This window comes from Ursus arctos, unplaced genomic scaffold (assembly GCF_023065955.2).
Source record: "Ursus arctos isolate Adak ecotype North America unplaced genomic scaffold, UrsArc2.0 scaffold_20, whole genome shotgun sequence".
NCBI classification, from domain to species: Eukaryota; Metazoa; Chordata; class Mammalia; order Carnivora; family Ursidae; genus Ursus; species Ursus arctos.
In genome coordinates this window covers 9,002,947-9,027,495 of record NW_026622875.1, presented here as the reverse complement: position 1 = coordinate 9,027,495, position 24,549 = coordinate 9,002,947, and the positions used below count along the sequence as shown (strand labels likewise).

The window sequence follows — 24,549 nt, the reverse complement described above, 5'->3', positions numbered from 1 at the left end:
TTTCTTGTCCACGGTTCTTGAATTCATTTAGTCATTAAACACTTAATAAGCCCCTCCTATGTACCATGTTTTATATGGTCTCTTGAGAGACAGAGATTATCCTAGTTTTGAAAATGTTAGTAGTTTTGAAAATGTATCAAGAAGGCCTGTCTTCTATGTTAGAGAATAATCCAAACTATTGTTGACACAGAAATATTACTTTTATATTCTTTGATATCTCTGGTTACCTAAATTTCTAGGTAACTTTTCATACAGTGTCTTAGGAAGTTTCCTTCCATTCCTGTAAAACTGGAACTATGTGGTTATGCTACCATTACCCCAAAGCCAAAGCCTGGCTGGGCACATCAGTGTCCGGATCAGGCTTCTCCCATACCCTAATTACTTTTTCAGTATAGTATAAAATGCCATTTCAAAGGAGAATGACTCTATGTAGAGATTGGATTAAATAGGATCTCCCAAGATTACAAATATATCAATATGCTTTTGACTTAGTATCGCTTCATTTTCGTCTTTAATATGATGCATCTCTGTATGTAATTTCTGCAAAGGGAAGCTCTCTGTCACTTAGAAATAGTGCATTAAAAAACTTCCATGCGTTGTTCTATGGGAGATGCACAAATACCCCATCCACTTGATACAGCTATAAGTTTTCCCTTAGGAAAAGAATGTTATAGGTTGATGAAAAAAAAAAAAAAGCTGAAATCATTAACACTCTGTAACCATCAAGCATAGATAAAATAAGCTACTTTTTATATGTAAATCCATAAATCTATGGAACTGGGTTAATTTGAGTGTAAATTGGGGTTGAGGACTTTTTGATCTTTAGATTTTTCCTAAATTATCCCTTATATATTTCCTCAGTTTTAATTTCTCTACATTTCAAAAACTCGGTAGTCAAACAATATGTGGATCACGTTGCATTCCTACATTCATTAGTAATATTTAATACTATAAAATCATTAGGCTCAAAGTCCAACAGGGAAAATTTGAAGACTGTCATGAAATATTTTTCATTCTCTATTACAATATATTACCCTCATCTTGTTTTCACTAAAAGTTTCTTTGCCTCGCCATGGAATTAAAATTTATTTCCTAGCATATCCTGATAGTCCTATGAACACACCCAGTGGTTTTTATGTACAGGTACACCAGAGTTATTCAAAACTTTTACTGTTTGGGGAGACAAGAATTCACTGAACCACCAAAAAAATATATCTGTACACAAAGATAAAGATTTGATATGAACTTTTAAGAGCTAAGAGAAAACATAAAGGAGGTCACAACTTTCAGACTTCTTGACTGCAGTGTTTTCTAGAGAGTTCTCATTCATAGTAACTTCTGTGGATAGGCAAAAGATAAATCCAAAAAAAAAAAATATATATATATATATATTTTTTGGATATATATATATATATATATATATATATATATATTTTTTTTTTTTTTTGAGTGTATACTATGTTCCAGGTCTTGTGCTAGGAGTTCACAGAAAAAAAAAAAAAAAAAGAAAAAAAGGACTTTCAATTTTAACAGCAGATCCTATTTTAAAAGAAGATATTGAAAACACTTTAATTTGTTTAAAACAAAAACAAAACAGCGATTGTCATTTAGCCCTTGGCGTCCCATTTTATTTCACCTACAGTAACTAGTCTGTACATCTCTTACAGGAGTTCTTCCAAAGAACAAAATGAATAAGGCATATGAATGATGCATGGTGGCTATAAGTGCCCTGGAAACTTCACTGGAAGAAATCTTTTCAGCATGTAATTATCAATATGAAAAAATATGGGGAATGAGGAATTTTAACCAAGAAAGTTAATACAGAGTGCTAACAAAATATGAACACTGCCTCTTTTTCATATTCAGGAAGTAGGCAGAGCTATAATTTATTGAAACCCTTGTTTATAGGTGGATTTCCCAGTGAAGTAATAATGATTTTTTAAAAAATGCTTCTGGTTATAAAAATTATGATATTTATTTCAATAGTGTGGGCACAAAATTAAAATATGCTGAGAAAAAAATTCATCTAAGAATCTTTTTGGCTTTATTTTTACTTTTCATAATAGGCTCAAGGTGCTAAATCAGTCAATTTGGGAATCACATCTACGTAGGGAAACTTAAGGAGCTTCAGCCATGAATTTATTTTTTTATTTTATTTTAATTCAGTTCATTAACATATAGTATGTCATTAGTTTCAGAGGTAGAGTTCAGTGATTCATTAGTTGTGTACAACACCCAGTGCTCATTACATCACATGTCCTCCTTAATGTCCATCACCCAGTTACCCCTCCCTCCATCCCCTTCCCCTCCAGCAATCCTCAGTTTGTTTGCTATGGTTAAGAGTCTCTTAGGTTTTGTCTCCCTCTCTGATTTCATCTTGTTTTATTCCCCCCTCCCCTGCTCCTCTGTTTGGTTTTTTAAATTCCACATATCAGTGAGATTATATGATAGTTGTCTTTCCCTGATTGACTTATTTTGCTCAGCATAATACTCTCTAGTTCCATCCACGTCATTGCAAATGGCAAGATTTCATTTTTTGATGGCTGCGTAATATTCTGTTGTATATGTATACCACGTCTTCTTTATCCATTCATCTGTCGATGAACATCCAGGCTCTTTCCATAGTTTGGTTATGGTGGACATTGCTGCTATGCCCCTTCAGATCACTATCTTTGTATCTTTGGGGTAAATACCTAGTAGTGCAATTGCTGGGTTATAGGGTAGATCTGTGTTTAACTTTCTTAGGAACCTCCATCCTGTTTTCTTACTATGTATCACCAATTCTAACATCTAAATGTGAGGAGTGGGTCACTGTTTCCTGGTGGAAGATGTACAGCAGTGAAATTTCATTCCTATAATATGTTTACAACAGCCCCTGTTGAATAATGTCAACTGCCACGGTTCGATTTTATAATGTCAAGCTGCCTCTGCTAAACATCATGCCCCCACCCTGGCTCCAATACTTGAATCACCATGTCCTTGTCTTTAAACTTACTGATCAGATGCATGGGGAAACAAAACAAAATGGTTCCAGGCAGATTTGCCCTGAAACAAATTTTTTTTTAAAAGATTTATTTATTTATTTATTAGAGAGAGACAGCCAGCGAGAGAGGGAACACAAGCAGGGGGAGTGGGAGAGGAAGAAGCAGGCTCCTAGTGGAGGAGCCTGATGTGGGGCTCGATCCCGGAACGCCGGGATCACGCCCTGAGCCGAAGGCAGACGCTTAACGACTGCACCACCCAGGCGCCCCATGCCCTGAAACAAATCTTAATACAAAAAGGAGCTAGCAGTATTCCTTGACACCAAAGTATATAAAACTTTAAATCAAAGAAAGAGGGAAAATATCAAATATTTGTACATTCTTGATAAGGATCACGAAGAACCTGATGTCAGTCCTAGCCATTTAACCCTCAAAACTTCAAAGCTACACACAGGCATTAGAAGAAGGTTCAGGGTTCAACTCTCCACAGGTTTCTCTGGGAGGTCCAGGCAACCCCACCCGAACCTGGCCTAATCTAAGACCGACCCCCCCTTTGCCACTGCTTTGCCCACTGGTATACCCAGCCCCAGAATTCCTTCAACAACAGGCACACCTCATTATTGCCCGGCCCTTAACCTTGACTCCAGGGCTCTTAAGGGTTTGGGAGCTTAAAGCCCAGGATGGCTCTGTGCATGAGGTCTTCTGGGAAGACAAGTTAAAACCTGTCCTTGACATGAAAAAAATGTTCAAAATCATTAGCCATCAGGGAAATTCAAATCAAAACCACACTAAGATACCACCTTACGCCAGTTAGAATGGCAAAAATTGACAAGGCAAGAAACAACAATTGCTGGAGAGGATGTGGAGAAAGGGGATCCCTCCCACATTGTTGGTGGGAATGCAAGTTGGTACAGCCACTCTGGAAAACAGTGTGGAGGTCCCTTAAAAAGTTAAAAATTGAGCTACCCTATGACCCAGCCATTGCACTACTGGGTATTTACCCCAAAGATACAGACGTAGTGAAGAGAAGGGCCATATGCACCCCAATGTTCATAGCAGCATTGTCCACAATAACTAAATCATGGAAGGAGCCGAGATGACCTTCAACAGATGACTGGATTAAGAAGTTGTGCTCCATATATACAATGGAATATTACTCAGCTATCAGAAAGAACAAGTTCTCAACATTTGCTGCAACATGGACGGCACTGGAGAAGATAATGCTAAGTGAAATAAGTCAAGCAGAGAAAGACAATTATATGATTTCTCTCATCTATGGAGCATAAGAACTAGGAAGATCGGTAGGGGAAGAAAGGGATAAAGAAGGGGGGTAATCAGAAGGGGGAATGAAGCATGAGAGACTATGGACTCTGAGAAACAGAGGGCTTCAGAGGGGAGGGCGTGGGGGAATGAGATACGCTGGTGATGAGTAGTAAGGAGGGCACGTATTGCATGTTGCACTGGGTGTTATACTCAACTAATGAATCATCGAACTTTACATCAGAAACCAGGGATGTACTGTATGGTGACTAACATAATAATAAAAAAATAATAAAAATTAAAATAAAACCTGTCCTCGGGTTGAGTTGAGAGAATGTGGGAGCATGGAGGTGGCTCAGAAAATTGGGGGCAAGTGTATGCCATTCTTCACAGATGAGGCAATTTGGGGGCAGAAACTGGTGTAAAGCTTATCACAAGGAAGGTTCAGGGGAGGAGGCATTTGGCAGAGGGATGAACATAGGAAGTTTCATGAAAGCAGAGTATTATTACAAGCATTCAGAGCAAACATTAAGCACACCACTTTTCTGGAGCACAGTGGTGGGTCCTGGAGGGAGGTGTCATTACCAGAAAGCAGCACGGGGCTGGGAGAGACTGTGGCCTTGGAGACCCTACAACTAACCAACTATGGAAAGACACTTCTCTCCCACTCCACTTCCTCATCTACAAAATATATGGAATGCTTCAGGTCTTGCAGAGTTGCCCGTAAATGGGAATACTGCTTGCATTTTACCTGTCTGAAAGCCCACTTTTACTCATGGCCTTTACCATTTCCTTACCTACTTTCATTGCTTTTTCAAGCTCTTTTATTAAAGTGCAGGTGTGAAAACACCCCCTCCACCTCCCCCTTCCCCAGAGCTGGGGTGGTATTACTGGTTCTTGCAAGAAGAGGTAATCAAAGTAAAAAAGAAAAGGCTAAGTTGTTATCGTATTTGTTAACTCGGGCCAGATGCTCATTAGCAATACACTAGAAGCCAGAAATGAAAAACCAGGCTGCAGCTTGGATCCAAAAATAAGGGCCAGGCTCTGTGGAAAACATCAACAGATGCAAAACCAGAACAAGGAAGAACGTTTTGTGTGCGCCATTGGGAAAAGATGGAACCTTGAGCTATATCCCAGGCACACAGACATAGAGCTGTATTTCGTTGATCCGTGGCGACTGCAGAGGTATCAAGAAAAGGAGGAGATACTAAAATCTCAGCATGGGAAGCGTCTATGATCCTCAACCCTGACTGCAATGGGAATTATCTCAGCATCTTTTAAAAGTTCTGATGCCACGGTCCTGTCCCTAAAGATTCTGATTTAACTGGTCTGGTGAGGGACTGTGAAAAGCTACCATTTAAAGTTCCCCAGGCCGTGCAGACGTTCAGCCAGAGCTGAAGACCATTCATCCAAGGTAGTGAGTGAGGGAAACAATGGTCATGCTGCACGTGTTTTTGGGTTTGACACCCCTCCTTGCTGGGGCTGGGATGTCCATGGTTTGAAAACGTCTACGGATTCAACAAATGATTATTACGTAGCTACTGTGTGCAGGCTCCACTTCAGGGGCTAGGATTCAAAACTTGAATTATACTTGGTCCTTGCCCTTGGGACATTTGATGGGGAAGTCAAAAGAGAAAATAAATCACCTAGCTACAAAGCCATGTGGTCAGTACAATAATAGTGGTTTGTTCAAAGCAGTAAGAGAAGAGTGAATGGGGTAACTTCTCCCCTCAAAGTCCAACCACAGAATCATGAAATCACAGAGATGAAAGAAGCTTGAGGTTCCGAATTTTGTGTGTAAGGAAACTAGAAATCAGGAGGTTGGAACGGGACCTGAAAGACTAAAATACTCACTCTGACTCACCAGAGGAAGTGTTATGGAACTGCGTCCTGCGGTGCTGAATTCTGAGGCTGGGTGCTGAAGAATAAGTAGGATTTATTGGGCACAAGGACTTGGGAAAGGGTTCCATTTCCAGAAGGCTCAGCCCAAAGCTCAGACGGGAGAGTGCATGCAGGGTAATGCCCTGGACCTCATCTCGGGTGGTGGCCAACAGCTTGGTGCCCCCGCCTCCAAGCCAGCACTGGTCCTGGGCTTACATGGTTTCTTGCTTTCCAATGTAGTTGGGGGGATGCTCCTACCTCCAGCTCCGCCTCTCTCTAGGAATAATTCTATTCAAGTGAGATAGTAAATACATTAATTTTGCCCTGTGAGTTGTCTAAGTTCAATGAGATCTGGGGTTTGAATGTTGAACCTTAAACTTTTTAGTGATATAACAGATTAGTAACTCTACACACCTCTAGGTTAAATACCCTTTGACCATTTGGTCAGACTTGACTACCTAGAGTTGATATGTGTTCTACTTGCAAAACAAGAATTGTGAAATCCATGATGAAATGTGTTGAATTGGTTCTCCATTCTCCCCTTCCTCTGACCTTACTGCTGTCCTTAATGTCTCACCTTCTCTCATACCCCACACATTTTTAATCAGCAAATCCTATTGGCTCTCCTTCAAAAGCTATCCAAAATTCAAGTACTTCTCACCATCCTACTACTATCTCGGACCAAACCAGTGTCCTGTCTCACCTGGATTATCACAACAGCCTCCTAACTGGGACTCACGTGTCAGACTCAGCCTCTGAGGTGTGTCCTCCACACCACAGATGTCCCATTTCGAAGAGTGTCAGGCTGTGTCACTTCTCTATTCAAAACTCGTTATTGGCCTGTCCAAGGTCCTTTGTATGACTGACGTGACCCCATATGATCTGTTCTCTATGACTCCTTGGACTTCACTTTTTCTTCTCTGACTGCACAGTCCTCCTCATTGACCTTGAACATGGAAACAAGCCCCCCACCTCCTCATAGTTCACACTGAAATTGGAATGCTCTTCCTCCAGATGGCTGCACGGGGAGCTCTTCTACTTCCTTTGGGTCTTTTCTCAAAAGCCACTTTCTTTGTGAACTTTATCTGGCCATCTTATCTAAAATCTCAACACTTACCTTCTGACATTTCCTATACCCTATCCCTGCCTTATAAAAATGACTCTCTTTAATACTCGTCAGTAGGCACTATGTAGTTTATATTTTATTGACTTACAAAATTAACATTCATAAATAAGTACTGTATATTTAATTTTTCTTATTATTTTGTCTTTCCTCAAGAATCTGTTCCAGAAATAATTTTTAGTTTTATTCACTGGTGTATCCTGATAACTTAAATATAATGCCTGGCACATGGTCTACTCAATAAATACTAGTTGAATGAAAGAGTACAGAAAAATTACCTGTGGCATAATAAATACTACAATTGCATTTATACATTCCCTTCTTGATAGTTATATTAAAAAAAATCCAAACGTAAGCAGCTCAAACTACAATATAGAAAAGGAAGTCACCAAATCTATAACCCTATAGTGAGTCAAACCCAAATTGACCAACATTCTACAATGTACTTGACTGGTACTCTCCAGAAGTGTTGAGGTCAGGAAAGACAAGGGAGACTCAGGAATGGTCACAGATCAGAGGAGCCCAAGGAGACATGATGACTAAATGCAACGTTGGATCCTACATAGGATGCTGGAAGTCAGAAGGGGTCTGCAATGTAGTTAATAGTACAATACCAATGTTAATATCCTGCTTTTTTTTTTTTAATATCCTGGTTTGATAACTGTACTATGATGATGTGGATGTTCAGGGGCCAGGGAGGTAGCCCACCTGAACAAACATTATTACATCGAAATGTCTAAATATCTCTTCGAAATCAGAGAGGGGGACAAACCATGAGAGACTCTTGACTTCCGGGAAACAAACTGAGGGTTGCTGGAGGGGAGGGGGGTGGGGGGATGGGGTAATGGGGTGATGGGCATTAAGGAGCACTGGGTGTTATACACAACTGATGAATCATTGAACACCGCATCAAAAACTAATGATGTACTATATGCTGGCTAACTGAATTTAAATAAAAAGTAAATATCTCTTCATGTTCAAACAAGGAGGTTATTTAAATGATAAACATATTTCCTGAATGAATAACAAGAAGCAATTACCCTATAAACCACCACCAAGGCAACTAAGTAACTGAGATAGGCTGGATGTGCGTGTGAGCACGTGTGCACACACGCATGCATGTGCAAAGCAGTTTTCTTTTTTTACAGTTCAATCATTTTTCTATGCCACGGTAGCTGTATGCACTGGATACAAACAGATTTTCAAAGCATATGTTCCTCGGTGTATAAAGGAGTTTTATGAGAAGACACAGTAACAATTCAAAGTTCTCTTTCTACTCTGCTTTTAAAATGCTAGAAATAACAAGTGTCAGTTTAGTAAAATTATCTTCTAAGTAATATCCCACTAATTTGAGATTTCACAGTGAAATAATCATACACCGTTCTAGGGCTCAAGAAGGCATGTTCTCATTAGGGGTGGAAAAATGATTAGGAAACGTGTCACAGGGGTTTTTTAAGAATCCTATTAACTAACAAAGCACCTTATGTCTTCTGGAGGGGAGCAGTGAAGAGTAAAATCATTCAAGCACACTTCTCCTGTCTGGAAGGCTGCTGCTGGATCTCTCAGCATCAGAAGGGGGCGTGCCCGATTTGTAAGTGGTAGCTCTTCTTTGGGGGCGCTGGTGAACTCTGCCTACGCTGTGCCACTCCCTCCTCGCTGGAGGCCTTGCAGTCAGGGACAAGGACCTTCCCTTGTCCTTCTCCGGCAGGGGTTTTGGCTGGGCAGGCCCCTGGGGACAGGGAGAAACACGTCAGTCACCTAAGGACTAGAGGAGCTGTTGAGGAGCATAGCTCATGTTTCTGTAAGTCAAAATAAACGTGTTTGTTTCGTGGGAAGCTTTCCCAGTATTTTTTAGATTAACAGTCAAAAAGGCAATTCAATCCAATGTAACCAAAATGTATCGACCATTCACGAAGGACTTCTATTCTAGGACGGTGGACATAAGATGAATGGAATAAAAAACCTTCAGGCAGCTTACTCCCTAGTAAAAGATGTAAAAGTTTATAAGTAAATAACTGTAAGATAAATGAGTAGGAAATGTCAGAAGGACCAGGGAGGTAGCGTAGCTGAACAACGTGAGCTGAATGTGAGAATAACAGAGTTTCAAAAATGGCACCAAATTCTTTATTCTTGCTAAGTTATAGTGTAGACATGTAACTTAATGTAAATATATATATATAATACCCATATTCTGTTTATATTAAACATTTTTAACTAACTGAAAAAGAAAAATTATTGCTGTTTTTTCCCCCATAATCCATTACTGCTTTAATTTGAAATCAGAAGCCTGACATCTATTTCTTCTGAACCAGAGTGTCAATCAGGCTCTGCATTTTTAGACTGTGATGTTCAGAATATAGCATTAAATACTTAACCTGGGGGCGGGAGGTCGTTTTTTTCAGATTCATTTTGGAATAAAGTTTCTCCTAAACAAAGGCTCTCCCAACATGGATCACACCTTTGTAAATGGTTCTTTCCAGTAAGGTGATTCCTCCAAGATGTGTGTATAATCCCAGCTTTCCACATTATCGTATTCAGTCTTCAATACCACTTTGTACTACTGTTCAATAACTTTACATCAGAGCCCTTCATTTGTACTATTGAAAATTAACTGGGGTGCCTGTGTGGCTCGACTCAGGTCTTGATCTCAGGTTCGTGAGTACAAATGCCGCACTGGGTTCCCTGCATTGGACTCCATCACTTAAATAAAAAAAACAGGGTAAAAATTAACTAAGATAGTTGAGCTAAATAATGCTGGTTTCTTTTCAGACAGTTTGAAGTCCAGTATTCAATGGTCCAGTTTTGGAGAATGAATTTCAAGCTATTATTTTCATTTCTGGAAACTGATTTCAACATAAGAAAGTGGATCACATTATTCCTAAACAAATGAATTTCCCAAAGATTCTGATTTTGTCAGGACTGCGAGAAGCCAATGAGACACTTGTACAAATCCTTGCAAATGCCCCCATAGAAAAATATTCAGAAGGTGCAAATTAGTTGTAATATTAGTGAGAAGCTTGCAACTTTGAGCCAATCTTTGCTGTTAAGTAGAGATGAGACCATTTCCTCTGATGACATGAACAGTTAAAAGAAATCTCTTCAGTATCACAGCACAAGTAAGCCAGGAAATTTATCAACCAAACACTGACCTCATTTTGCTCCAAGATACAGAAGAATAGCTAATTCGTGGTACTAATTACTTGTCCATTTCAGCTTTTTAGCCCAAAGCGATTCCTAACGAGTGATGAAATTAATGGACTTAGGTATAGTGCCCCTACAAAATGCTGCCACCTCGGATCCGTTGCTTGACAAATCTCACATCGACCCCATCAACCCTACCCTCTGTGAAAGTCTAGTCTGCAGTAACACTTATAATTTGGAACAGTGCGCTCTACATCCAATGGTCTGAGAACTTTCTCATCACAAAGTAAGCCATTCCCTGATGTATTGCCTTTCAGGGACTCCTTGTCTAAACGTTCTTTGACCCCTCCAAAATTCTCCCCACATCACAAAGAAATATAGCTAATGGGCTGCTATTATTTATATCCGTGTTCTCATTTGCTGCAACAAGAAAGTGCCACCAGTAATTTAACTTATCCTGAAAGTTCTCAACCATATTTTTAACACGCTGAGCTACAGTGTTCCTGGTTATGCGAACGTTTGCAAATGCTTGTGTATGCTCTGGGCACATAATTTCTGCTGCATTCGAAAGAGACTCTTATAAAAAGCATTGTCTGTAAAAAGGTTTTGATGCCCAGGCAATTTTTTTCTTTAATAGAGAACTACATTTCACGGGAGATCACTTATTTTATTCTCATTCAAAAACAGACACTACCATTTTTTCAGTCCATTAAGTTTTTCAACACCCATCTTTTCCATACACCAGTCATGGCTGGTTTTTTATGGTGCCTTAAGTTGTCATTTTTCTGTGCACACATTCTTGGTGTAGTCTTCCCATCCAACCCCCCACACCCCCTAAAAAGTGCCTTCCTATTTCTTCTTCCTCTTTTTTTTTTTTGATACTCATCTCTTTTTTTAGGAGATTCATACAAGTTCACCTTTTTCTAAACTTTACAGTAAGAAAAACAGCAGTAACTGACAACTGCTATTTGATTCCTGTGTTGGATCCCAAGGAAGGTGCGCAGGCTTTCACTAACTAGGGAGGGCGTAACCCTTACCCAGGGGGTGCTGCCCCTCTGATTCAGGCCATGTCTGCCTTGTGGGGGACACCAGCCTTCTGTGGTTAAGAGAAGCTGGAAATCAGACATTTTAAAGAAAAATTTCCTAATTATTTAAATAATGGTAACTAAGTCAAAATTTATTAAAATGCCGAGAGGGTCAACATTGTTCTAGCCAAGCGACACAAGTCTGCAAGCGTGGGCTGCCCGTCTGTAACCTCTGGGGATGTCGAGTGGAACAGTGAAATAATTTGTATCCTACTTTTGTTATAGTCCCTGAAAACTAAGAAGGGAAAAGGTACCATTACATCAGCTTGTTTCTAGGGAGTATGGGATCCAAATGCCATAATGAATTTGGAAATATTCTAACGAGGCAGTGAGATGCGGTAAAAATGATATCCTTCTTGAAGCCGGGCCTGTTAGGGGAATCCTGGGTATTTCACTTATTAGGCTGGTTGACGTTAGATTCCTCATCTGGAAGGGGGGATAATACGGTTGCCTTGTAAGTTTGCTAAGATGAATAGAGATAAAAGTATACATGGTTCTCAGCATACTGTCAGCATTTGAAAGGTGTTCTGTAAAGGGTAACTATGACGGTTAGGAAATGCAAAACATACAACTCCAAACACATTTCTTTGTAGGCGCCACAAGCATCGATTGTGCCCTGGCTCTAGCTCCTGCACCCCCCCCCCCCCCCCCCCCCCCGCATCCCGTCTCCTCACTCTCTCAGAGGCCCAGCACAGCCTGTCAGCACACGCTGATGTTTGCCACCCTCTTACCTCGCCTGGGCTCCTGTCTATACCTGGAATGCCTGTTCCTTCCCTCGTCCTTCACTTACCTCCTTTGCAACTCAGCCAGAGTGTCACCTCTCCGCAGAAGTCTTTCTGGAAGGCCATGTCCCTCCAGTCTGGGCAGAGACTCCCTCCCTTACTACCTTGTGTTTGCCTCGGTCTGGCTTTGTAGTATCGTAAACTGTGAGCTCCTGGGACAGAGGAACTACTAGGTCCATCACCTCACTGTCCCTGGCACCTGGGTGGATGTCTTTGCCAGGTGTGTAATTTGGGCTTAAAAAAAAAAAACGATCAATTTGGGAATGAATGATTGTGATAACTTAGACTGGCCTGGTAAGAGCCAGTGTCTGCCTCCCCCTTGCGTTACAAATGCAGATCTTTGGCTTCTGGTTATGCCTCTCCCCTGCCTTCCCAACCCTCACTCTAGCTCTTGCCTTCATCTCCAAACCAATGGAGATTTCCATTCTGGAGTAGCAGGTTGTAACAGAGAATGTGCTTACGTGTCACCTCCTGGGGCTTGAAAGTGGGGACTGGAAGGACATCTGAGAGGATTCCTTTGGAAAGGTCACAGGGAATACAAAACAGTCCCTTGCTGGAGATACAGAAGGGAAGAGCCATAGCACAAGGTCTCACCTTCATGTTCAGAAATGGTGGCTCTGTGTACCTTTTCTCTTTTACCTTCAAAACTGGTGGCTTCACCAAAATGCATATGTAGCCAAAACGGGGTTGGTAGACCTGCACTCTTGCACACTATCCTTCGTGGTCCCACGTCAGAAGAAAAAGCAGTTTGTAAGACAGGGCTGCCATTAGCAAATATGAGGCCTTTGAGTGAAGAGGGACGCAGACCCCTGCCGGAGGAAGGGAGGAAGGCTGGATGTCATCCAGACACCCCATGTGCCCCTTATCTGGATACCTTTGTGAAAAACCTATTGAAGTAGCCCTGTAATAAGAAAAAGTGCTTCCTCTCTTTATACGTAGTATTAGAAAAATGATTATAAATAATGTGCAAATATTTATTCTTTTCTAGGAACATGGGTGACATTTGGAGGTCAAATTTCAGATGAGGTAAGTCACTTTTGGCTTCCATTTTGGTGATCAAAGAAAATGTAAAGCTATGCAGTGGAAGTATTCTTCTTGGGGTCCTGGCATGTTATAAGGATAGATCATGGAAAAATGGTTAAGATTGAATCAAAGATTATTTTCAGTTCTATTCCGCTTCCTCTATTTTTCACATTTAGACTATTAATAGCCCTTGAGGTTGTCAATCTGTTATATGTGCAGCTGTCATTACTAGGGAACAAACCAATTACTGTTGAGTTGCTTTATGGAAAGATTTCATTGCTGGGATGTGTGTGTGTGTGTGTGTGTGTGTGTGTGTGTGTGTGTGTGTGTGTTCTGGCTCCACCTAGAGTGACCAACTGGTCCTGGTTTGCAGGGACTTTTCATTTCTAGCATGGGATCTCTCAGTCCCGCTGGTCACCTCGGCTTGGGCAAGTTGATCCGACCTCTCTGAGCCTCCGTTCCTCTGATGTGAAATGGGGTGATAAAGTTTACCTTGGAGGTCTGTTGACAGGGAGATGTGTGAGATGTTTATACAACCCTTTGGTAGGTAGCAGATACCCAATAATGGCAGCTATAATAGTTTATTTACCATAAAATGCCTCTAAATCTTTGTTTATTCATTCAGAACAGTGCTTGCCGATTGGATATTCTTATCATTGCCTTTAAGGAATATCTTCATGGCATAAGTGAGTCACAAAGGCATTGAGCAGCAGTAACCTCCCCAGAACAATGTCCTCGAGTCCCTCCGGTCCTTTTTTGCCTACCTGCAACACTGAGGAGTCTGGGATAGTATGCCTGAGTGGATACACTCAGTGGGATCCAGCCCACTCCGCCACTAGATCTACTAACATTTCCTAACAGTTGCCACATCAGTAAAGCACGGGGGATGACCCCTACTTAGCAGGATAATGATTAAGATTAATGACATGATGGCTGTGAAGTGCTCAGCCCGGTGCCTGGCCCAGAACGAGCCCTTCATAAAGGTGTTCTTACTATCATTCTTACGGAGAAGCTTGGGGGAACAGACGGTCTTTTCCACTGCTCCCAAGGTCACCAGTGTTATTTAAAGGATCCTGGGGATAGGAGTCTTATCCGCACATTTTCCTCTGTCTGAATGCCTGTTCCCAGTGTTGGCCTAGATCACCCCAGAGAGTTTGTCGCATGGGGTATTCCTTGGAAAGTAGCCTGCGCTGGAGATTAGCTTACAGAACAGTTATTAGGAAGTCGGGCCGTGGTGCAGTCTCAACAGTGATTGTGGCTGACCCCATGGGGAGCTCCAAAGCTGAGATAGCCCTGTAGAGTTGTCCCAGGTTGGGGCAAAAGGACTGAGTACTTGTATCTTTGTATGACCAGTCATTGGAGAGAGGCTGCCCTGGGAAGTGGGTCTCACCTTGGGCGAGGCCACTGTCTTTAGCCACGTGCAATTTCCCAGCAACTACGGGAATAAGTCCTCCAGTTCTGAAGGAGGATCTGGGGGGAGGGGGAGTGTCATCACAGGGTTCATTGTAGGGCCCTCTGACAGGCATCAGGTAGGATGTGTGGAGGAGGCACGGAGACGAGTCCACAAATATCAAAACCATGGCCACGGTCTTAAGGCAGATACAAAGCAGGTGACCGAGAGGGAGATCTAAAATTAATAATCCACTGTATCCAGCAAGTGCATAACCTTCTATTGCCTGTTATGATAGCTGGAGGAGAAGAAGACAAAAATACCTTCGCTTTAGGAGCAGAGGGGCCAGCTGTTAAGGGCACCATCTCCCCTTTCATGTGTGCTCTCCTCTTTACAGTATCTGCTCTCTGCTGCAACGAGCCCAGCTTGCCCAGGTCAGAGTGTGCAAGGCTGGCCTCTGAAATACATCATTTCAAACTTACAATTCTAAAAACTGCACAATAAAGCTGTCGTGAATGGCCGCAGACGATTTCACCTGAGATGCAGACCAGACAAATAGCTACTGTCCTTCCAAAGAGCAGCAGTGACTTTCCCCCCTGGTCTTTGCAGAGAGAATGCCAGCAAAGAGGAGGCAGGGAGGCACAGTCCCCCCAGCAGCTGAATCGCCCGAGCTCAGCCATTTCCATGAGGGAAGAATGCAGGCCAGTAGCAAAGAACTCACCCTCCCAGTTTTTCTGCCTTCTCTCTGCTTGAGATGCACTCAGCACAAAGCAGGTACAAACTGTGAATCCCAGGATGACCACACCATGATGTGCTGACTGATGAACCACCGGTGCTGTCTCAGGAGGTGGTGATGTCCCCACGACTGGCAGAATTCAACCACGTATCAAATAGGCCCTTGACAGGGTTATTATCAAAAGGACCCAAATACCAAATAGGTAACTCTGTGAGGTGCCCCCCAAAGATGATTTGGCTTCATCCTAAAACCAAGATAGATGTGACTCATGGGATGAATATTTTTAACTACGAAAAGCATATATGTATCACTATTTTCTAGCACTTAATTTTCAGAGTTTTTTTTACATTTTCTTACCTATAAGATAGTTAGGGTTTCTTGAATTGCACGTAACAATAAACTCAAGTCAAACTGGCTTAACCAGTACGGGAAAAGTTGCCTTAATTTTCCAACTAGAAGTGCAGACCTACAGCAGCTTCAGGGTGGACTCCATCCGTGGCCCCACTCCATTTCCCAGGGGTTCCCGTGGCCCTGTGCTCCTTCGTACAGCAACCTCGTCCTCAGGTAGGAGGCTAGCTGCAGGAATTCTAAGCCTCACTCAGAGCAGCAACTCCAGGGAAAGAGCGTTGCTTCCAGAAACTCTGTAAGAAGAACAAGGAAAGATGTTCCCAGAGGCCTCCGTAAGCCTGTCCTTGCATCTCATTGCCCAAAGGTGTCACATGACCTTCCCTAAATTACTCACTCTTCCACCTGACAGCCGGGGTGGGGAAGGGGCGCTCCGCTTCCACGGAGGCCTGTGCACTTGGAGGACCTGAACGGAATCGTCCTCAGTTTGCAGATGAAAAGCTAAAATACTGAGAGGTCAAATGACCTCCCCATTTATTCAGTAAGCAGTACACTCAAGGCCAGAAAACGGTCTTCTTAGGTCAGCAATTTCACTATTCCACGTTCAGGTTGTTAAATTTTATGGTTGGGAAACATTTCAGCCATCCCATAGTCCAACTCTCCATCCAGGATTCTCCATCTTATCTTAAAATTTGTCTCTGGATAGTTTAATGCATGTTTCCCAATAAGGACCCACTAGTATGTGATGTGACATAACATAAGGGAAATATACGGTGCCGGCACCGTAATTTCCTAAACGCAGGGCAGTCATGATGGGAAAAACTATACTTGTCTTAACTTTTAATTTCTACTTAGGATAAATGTTATAACGGTCGCAAATTAAAAGCAGTAATCGCATTTTTACTGTTATTATTCTAAAGATTGGCATGGACTCCCTTTTGCTAGCCTAATAATTTTCTTGATACGTCACTTTTAAAACAACAGGGAAAGAGTTTATCTTGGAAATGCTGATGAAGCAACCTCAGCCCACAATCAAAAACGTAATGGAAAAATCCATTTTAATTATGTGTGAGGTGTGTTATTTTTCAGTTGACCAGTAGGTCTATCAGCAAAATGAAAAAATGCCCTCTCCCCTGTGGTTTAGGGCTGTCGTGCTACAGCTGTCCCTCAAGCTGTTGTTTCTGGCGATGCTGGTGCTCGTGGCACTCCTGCACACGTGCCCCTCGCGTCCAGCACACCAAGGAAGGAGCAAGGAGCATGAGATGTATTTGCAGACTGACTGGTGGGGAGGGGGATCCCCGGTGAGCCAGCGTGCTCGCTCACTCCCTCCTCTGGTGGCTCTGTGACGGCGCTGGGGATTTGCTGGGCTACGGGTGGCATGAGTTTTACAGCAGTGAGGGCTCTGTCTAACCAGCACAGTCCACTAAGCCTCCAGGGAGAAGGGCACAGGCTTTTAGGTCAGGAGCCACCCAGCTGCCAAAACCTATTGGCTTGGGGAAAGGAGAATGGAAATGGAGTCACCAGCGGTACAACTGACCCTCTTTGTCAGAGAGATTATGATGCCACAGAGAGTGTTGTCAAACCAGATCTTCCAAGCAGAGCGAGACCCACAAATCTATCCACCTCACTTCACCAAGCCCCTGAGGGCTGACGTACCCCAGCGCTGAAGGAAATCCCTTAGGGCCTGGTCTATGTCTGAGGGAAAGGATACTTTTCCCCTCTATGCCGGGGTTGCATCTTCTTCTTTTTTTTTCTTTCGTTCTGTAATACAACTGATAAAAACATGGAGTGGCTACAGTGAGATTTCAGTGTTCTTAAAGACCAGCAGAGGATTACAAAGTTGCTTCCTGGGCTGCGAAACCCTTGGGCTTTTCTGAGTGACCTCCACATCCTCTTGCAGGTTGCTGAACGGCTGATGACGATTGCCTACGAAAGTGGAGTGAATCTCTTCGATACTGCTGAAGTCTATGCCGCTGGAAAGTAAGTCCATGCCTGTCTGTGTCCTGCACGTGGCACGTGTGGTACCAGAGTCCGCCCGGACCCTTGCTGACATGCTGGTGAGAAGGCTCTGTCCTTCCCACACACCCTCGTGGCACCGCTTCCCTCCCTTTCTCTAGCCCCATCCCCAGAGTCAGGAGTACTGACTGCCTCTGGCCCCTCTGCCCACCCAAACCTTCCCGCCCCTGGTCCCTGTGTGAAGAATGGACTGAAAACATCAGCACGGGGCTCCCTGGGGGGCAGAGGTGGCTGGGACCAGAGCGGTGGCAGGGGAGATCCAGAAATGGTAGTTGGCTATATGAATGAAGAAGTACGGGAGCCGATTCCAGCGTGGTGGTGCCGAGGCTCGTGCTGTCATTTCAGAACCTCGGCTCATAGTTCCTCTCCACCGCTCCCCGGCGAAAACTGGGGCGTCCTCTCTGCAGGGAACCTAGGACTGCTTTTCCTGTTGGCAGCCCATCCCTCCACCTTGCTTGACAAGGAGAGCAGAGATTAAAAGTGGTCCTCAGAGATGCCAAGAGATTTAGTTTGTTTTATAGGAGGGCATTTCAGACCCCATTCTGAGGACAGAGAGGACTGTAAGAGGGCCTCCCACTTTTGCTAGAGAGGTCACACCAGCTACAGCCTTCCCGTGGACCCCAGAGCAGGTTGGGGGCTCTGAGACAGGACTCATGGCTCGGTCAGACCATGTGGGGAAGGTGTCCCAGGGTGGGGGTGAGGGCTCAAGGTCCTTGCCCTCCACGTGCCGGCACAACAGGCACATTTCGGAACAAAACTGGAGCCTCGGCCCCCTGCTGTCCACACGGACAGACTCACTGACAGAGCCCCCAGAACGGAAAGAAACTAAGTAGCTGGCAGCTGCTTGAGCAGCTCTGCAATTCTCTAACAGGACTGTGGTGCCTAATCACCTGCAGGCCTAACCTCCCCCCCTCCCTCGTCAAACCTGACACCTCCTGGGTGAGAATCACACTCAAACTGCTGGACTTGCAGAACCCCGTTCATGGTGGCCTGGTCTCGGTGCACTTTCTTCACCTGGGTTTCCTCCTTCTCAAGGGCAGGTCTCTGTTTAAGGACCAGCGGGGAGGTTCAGAGCCCATGCTTCTGATGTTTTCTGCTGAGTCCAAGGAGAGGAAATAAAAATTGATAAGGCCTTGCTCCTTCCACATCAGCGCCTTTCTTGGTTCTCTTCTTCTGTTGAATCCTGCTCAGGGGGTCTGCGTTCCTACTACGAAGGACAGTCGGTCCTGGCTACTTATTGACTGTCAGCGTGCAGCTGAGCTAGGTTCCCGCTGTGGAAGGCAAGGTTGCAAAAGGCGACATCAGAGCCAGAGGGGGCTGGGCAGAGAAGGCTGGAGTGACATCCCTTGCGGCTCTGGTCTGGGGCATGCTCCGTAGCTGCCCCGCGGCATGGTCTCTTGCCAGGCTGAACACTGCAACAAAGACAGAACTTTCAGCCAAGGCAGACAATGGTTAGTGACTACTCCCCCTCTCCACTGATGTCCCACTCACAAAGCTCCGAGAGCCCAGCTGCTTCTCACAGCATCGGTCTGACTGGGAGGGACCTACCAGAAAGTTTTAGTCTCCTTAACCTTGGCCCCCAGCTCAAGTAGGTGGAGGGGAGAAGACAGCCGAGGTGTCTTCAGTATACCTCTCCATGACCCACCCTTAGGGGCAGGGACGACACTTCTCTACGTCTCCTTATGCCTTGCTGCTATGGCAACACTTGTCACCAGGACCCAGGACCTTCTCTATGTGGGCCACCGCACCTGCAGCCCTAGCCTTTAGGACATCTAAACCCCCACCCGGTTTGTTTTGTTCGATTTTTTTTTTCATCTTGCAAGATCACCCAGGAGTCATTATTTTCTGTCTAAACAGTGCAAGGTCTCATGGTCTTCCCTGGTCACAGTCGAAGACCACAGTAACCGGAAGGGAAACCTTGACTCCCATTGGACTCCGCCAAGCAGGATATTTATACACGGGATCAGTGGTTCAAAAACACCAAACTGCCAAGTGACTCTGTTGTTTCTTAGTATCAGGACCACAGGCAGTCTCCTGCCAGCGTGTCAGGATTTGGCAGGTGCTTCTGAAATGCTCCAGGAGCAGGATTCTGCAGGCACAAGCAGAAACAGCGGAAAGTGTGCTACTAGCCGAGAGCGGCTTCTATTTTCGGGACATGTAGGCACTGAGAGTTCAAACAAGGAATGGCTCCCGTGGTTTTGGATTGACTCTTGTTTCCAGGACACTGTATGCTAAGCCACTCTCTGTTTCCCTTCCAGGGCTGAAGTGATTCTGGGAAGCATCATAAAGAAGAAAGGCTGGAGGTAACGCATTCACCAGAATCGTGTACTTGCCTTTAAAAAGACGGTTATTATTTTGTACCAGAGAAGGGAAAATGAAATTGCATGACAGCTGAACAAAAGGCTGTCAAAAAAAAGTCAATTCTTGGGAAAGAGATGATTTATAGTGATGTGAAAATAAATACCAACAAGTTCATTACTTGTGCTTCGAAAAGTATTGGCGAGTCATTGATCGTAATGAATTACCATGGGGTTGAGCAGAGAAGGAGGGCATCTTCATGAGATAGTCGTGCATAAAAGAAAGTGGGATCTTCATGGTTTCTCACTGCCATTTGTGGTAATTTGGTGAAGGAAGGCAGCTGATAGGATGCAGACTATCTATACACACGTACGTATGTTCACTGTTCATTTTACTGACAACTCCGGATGCAAAGAAATGATGGAGAAAGAAGTCTTATGATAAATGCCCCAAAGCTCTCTTCTCTGGACACAATTAGCCAGCACCTCTGCTGTGTGCAGGGAGCCCTGTTAGCTGGGCATTCAGGAAAGCGCTTCCTCCGCTGTCCTTGAGAGGGGTCACATCCCATTCCATCATGGACTGTAGCCAACGCCAGTGGTAAAGAGGAATGCCTCGCCTGTGGGGGGTGGGGAGGCAGTCCCCCTCCGTTTCACTGTGCATGTCAACCACAGCAACCCCTTCTTCCCCAGCATGAGTAGAGAATCAGGCTAAGGCCACGGGACAAGTTTGGGGTCCTCGTCTGCTCTGGTAGAAGATCAGCTGTTGGCCAGATAAACAAGAGCTCTGTAGTATTAGTGGAAATGAAAACCCAGAAATTTATGGAGAGATGAACAAAGTTTGGTGACCCACTTTCTCCCTCTCCCTGCTCTTCCTCCCCTACTCCAGGGATTGTGAGTGTATTTAGAGAAAACTATATTCAACCTTAAGTATGGAAAAATATTCACATCCCCACCCAGTCCTCCACCGTGGCGGAGTTCTGTCCCCACTTGGAAGGCTGGCCCGTCCATCGGTCCATCACCGCCTGAACGGGGACGGCGCCACTCTTAGGGCTCTGGAACCAGGCGCTGCGGACTGCGCGGCTTCAGACAGTAGAAATGTGTTCTCTCACGGTTCGGGAGGCCAGAAGTATAAAATCAAGGTTTGGGCCAAGCCATGCTCTTTCTGAAACTCAGAGTAGAATCCTTCCTTGCCTCTTCCTAGCTTTTGGCTTTTGCTGGCAGTCATGGGCATTCCTCGGCCTGCGGCTGCACTCAGCCTCTGCCATCAGATGGCCTTCTCCCCTCGGGCGTGTCTGTGTGTCTCTGGTCGTACTGGATTGAGGACTCACCCTGCTCCAGTATGACCTCAATTTAATTAGTTACATCTGTAATGACCCCATTTCCAAATAAGCTCACGTTACGAGGTATCGGGGGTTAGGACTTGAACATGTCTTTTTAGGGGACACAATTCAGCCCATAACAGAGGCCCTGCAGGTGAGTCCAGTCACAGCCCCGAGAACTGTGCAGTGAGGTGCGGGCTGACAGAGGACACCTGAGGAAGGGGGCATCCACGCAGGAGCTCTTCCCCTTATCACCCAGAGAACCTCTAACCATCACTCTGTGTTTGCAGAGCCTATTATACACATACAAGAAACCAGATTACCACGCATCTTTTACAAACTGCCTTTCAGTCTTGCGGATAAAAACCCAAGCTGTCACCATGCTATGGAATATTGATAGCAGTACACAGCTGCCCCCACAAGACCTGTGGAGAGATAGACCATAGCGTGGCGTCTCTAGAAGCAATTCCAACTAGCATACTTGGCTTCCAGGCCCAGGACCGCCCCTTGCCTGCTGTTCTTTCCAGGGCAGATTACTTCCCTTGTCTGAGTCTCCATTTCCCCATAACTCTTCATGAAGGGTCGTGCTGATAGAGTGAGACAAGGTGTGCAGAAGTATTTTGAAAGCTGTGCTGTATCAGCGTCGAATACTCAGATTATCATCTCCACCCATTCAGAAGAATTGCTGGAAATGGCTCCACCATGGTCATTGATACTTGGCCAGGTCGCTGGCTACTCCTGCTGTTTGAACGTGCACACCCACGGAGCCCAGACATTTCCCAGAAAGCCTAACTCTGAAAAACAACAAGTCTACGATCGTGTTTGGTGAGGGTGTGCCGTTCTGGCAGCCCAGCCGCTCTGAATAACCGAGAGGCCTGCATTCATTTTTTATGATATTCTCTCCGGCCTCTTGTCGAGGCTGTGAAAATGTTTGCTAAAGGAGACCTGGCTCCCCTGTGGCAGATTGCTGTGACTCTAGGTATCAAGAGGTTGATGGGTACACCCGGCAAGTGCATCAGCCCTTGCGCAGTGTGCGGTCTCCAGACGCGTCCGTGTACAGCTTCTATCACAGTGATTCGAATTACTTTTCGGGGAATTAACTGCTGTGGGATGGGGTTGCTGACATTTTCTACAGATTTTTCTTGTTGCAGCTAAGCTGTCAGAATTGTCACCCTTGTTCCCCATTGGTTATCATTAATCATGTGAGGCTCTTATATCTCGGGCCCTGAGGCATCGGCTCTCCGGCGGATGGAATTATAAATGCCTTATTTCAAATACTCCTGAAGTTTGGACTTAACCTTTGAATCTCAAAAGATTTTTTTTTCCTAGACCAGTTCAATTGAATTACATACCTGGAGAAACTAAATTATACTGAGATCTGCCTCCTGATTGTAAATTATGTGACTGTAGTTCTCAAGACACGTTCCCTACTCCACCTTCGAGATGATACGATTGCCACTTCCTGCCCTTGGGTGTGGTTTGGAGAAGGCAATATGTTTGCTGACAAGATTTCCACATTTCATTCCCTTAGGAGTAAAGTGGTTAAAACCTTGAGTTAGACATTTTGGGACTGTTTTCCTGAAATAACATTTCCACTTAATAAAACACTCAAAGAAAATTTATTCCTATTGATTGACTCCTCTGCTTCATCATTCATGTCTCCATGCTGCCTGTGAACGTCACGGCTGGAAAGCGTAATAACTCAGAGCCACTGGGGCCCGTGGTCCTTGGCGGAGGGTGGACTGAGCCCCAGGAAAGCTCACACTCAATCAACAACGTCATGTCAGATGCTAGATAAGCATTAGCGGGTTCTACTAAAGCAGTTCATCATTCAAATCCACTCACTCACCCTCTCGTTTACCATTCCTGCCCCTCCGAGCCCACCACTCCCCTCTTCACCACACCCCCCATCTTGCTGTCACAGCCTCGTCCAGCTGCCCCTCCAGGGACAGGTCATTCCCCTTCAACCTCTTTATCTAGGATCTGACTTCACATCCCCACTCACCAGCTTCCCCTTGTCCCAATATTTCAGTACATGAATTAACAAATTTATCTCTTTACCAGTTGGTTTTTTTTTTTTTAATGGGAAGTACAATAAATTCTTTCTGGTGCTATAATATGACTCAGTACAAAACCCCACAATTTATTTAACATTTCTCTCTGTTTGTCTAACATACAGGAGGTCCAGCCTGGTCATAACAACCAAACTCTACTGGGGTGGAAAGTAAGTTAAATACCTTTTCTTTTCCCTACTTGAAATAACTAGTAGTTCATGCTTTTATCCTTTTGGGCAACCATTTCACATCTAATGTACTATAATTAATTGATTTGGGGAGAAAGATTCTCTTTTCTGCCTTGAAGGAAGTAGCAATTCTCCTAGGATTCAATTTTAGCAAGATGCCCCAAAGAAATTTAGCATAAAGCATTGGTCACTTGTTACTAAGTAATTCATGGAGAGTTTCAAATACCAACCTCATACTTAGAACCATTTCCAAAATAGAGTTCAAATTTTAGGAAAAGAAAACAAGCACATAGCATCACAGAAAAAAAGCTATTTGAATCTGCCAAAACTCAGAGACTTCCATGGAATGCAAAGATAAAAATATCTTGTCTGGCCCCACGTGTGAGTCTCTGATCATTTGTGCAGAAGGCGTTGAAAATGTTGATCAAAAGGACCGCCTTTTGGAGAATAACAGGAAGCTACCATATCACTCACTGGAAGGCAAAAGAAAGAGAGGGCCTCTGTCTGCTGTGGGATGCAAACAAGTTTCTCAGGACGAACTGGCCTCTGATAAGCCTCCTGGTGTTTGAACTGGTACGTACATGATTCAGCAGAATTTAGAAGTCCGGCTAGCTACTCCACATACCTTTTCATGGAAGTCACAAATATTTCCATGGCGTCTTAACAAAAAACAAAACCAAGCACAAACACACAAAACCTTACTTACCTATCATTGAGAGGGAACAGTTAAAAACAAAATTGGAGACAGAGGACAGTTCCTTAAGAATCTTCTAATCAAAATGTGTATGTATATAAATATCCCCCCCACACACACACACCCGTACTTTATGGCAATTTTTGAGCCTGTTCGTGACGACTATGAAGACAGGAAGATGGAATTTAGATTTTATTCCTACTATCGCCTATATGAAATTGAAGCAACATGGTG

The 24,549-nt window shown here is 44.1% G+C and overlaps 1 protein-coding gene across 7 annotated transcripts in view; it reads left to right on the top strand.

The window, feature by feature from the left end:
• Positions 1-24,549, top strand: part of KCNAB1 (potassium voltage-gated channel subfamily A regulatory beta subunit 1) — a 362,204-nt gene that overhangs the window by 265,265 nt on the left and 72,390 nt on the right. For all 7 annotated transcript variants that reach the window (XM_057316034.1, XM_048216301.2, XM_026497343.4 and 4 more), the window contains exons 3-6: positions 13,242-13,279; positions 17,648-17,727; positions 20,022-20,066; positions 23,559-23,603. In XM_057316034.1, coding sequence (XP_057172017.1) covers positions 13,242-13,279; positions 17,648-17,727; positions 20,022-20,066; positions 23,559-23,603 — 208 coding nt within the window. The remainder of the gene's footprint in view (positions 1-13,241; positions 13,280-17,647; positions 17,728-20,021; positions 20,067-23,558; positions 23,604-24,549) is intronic.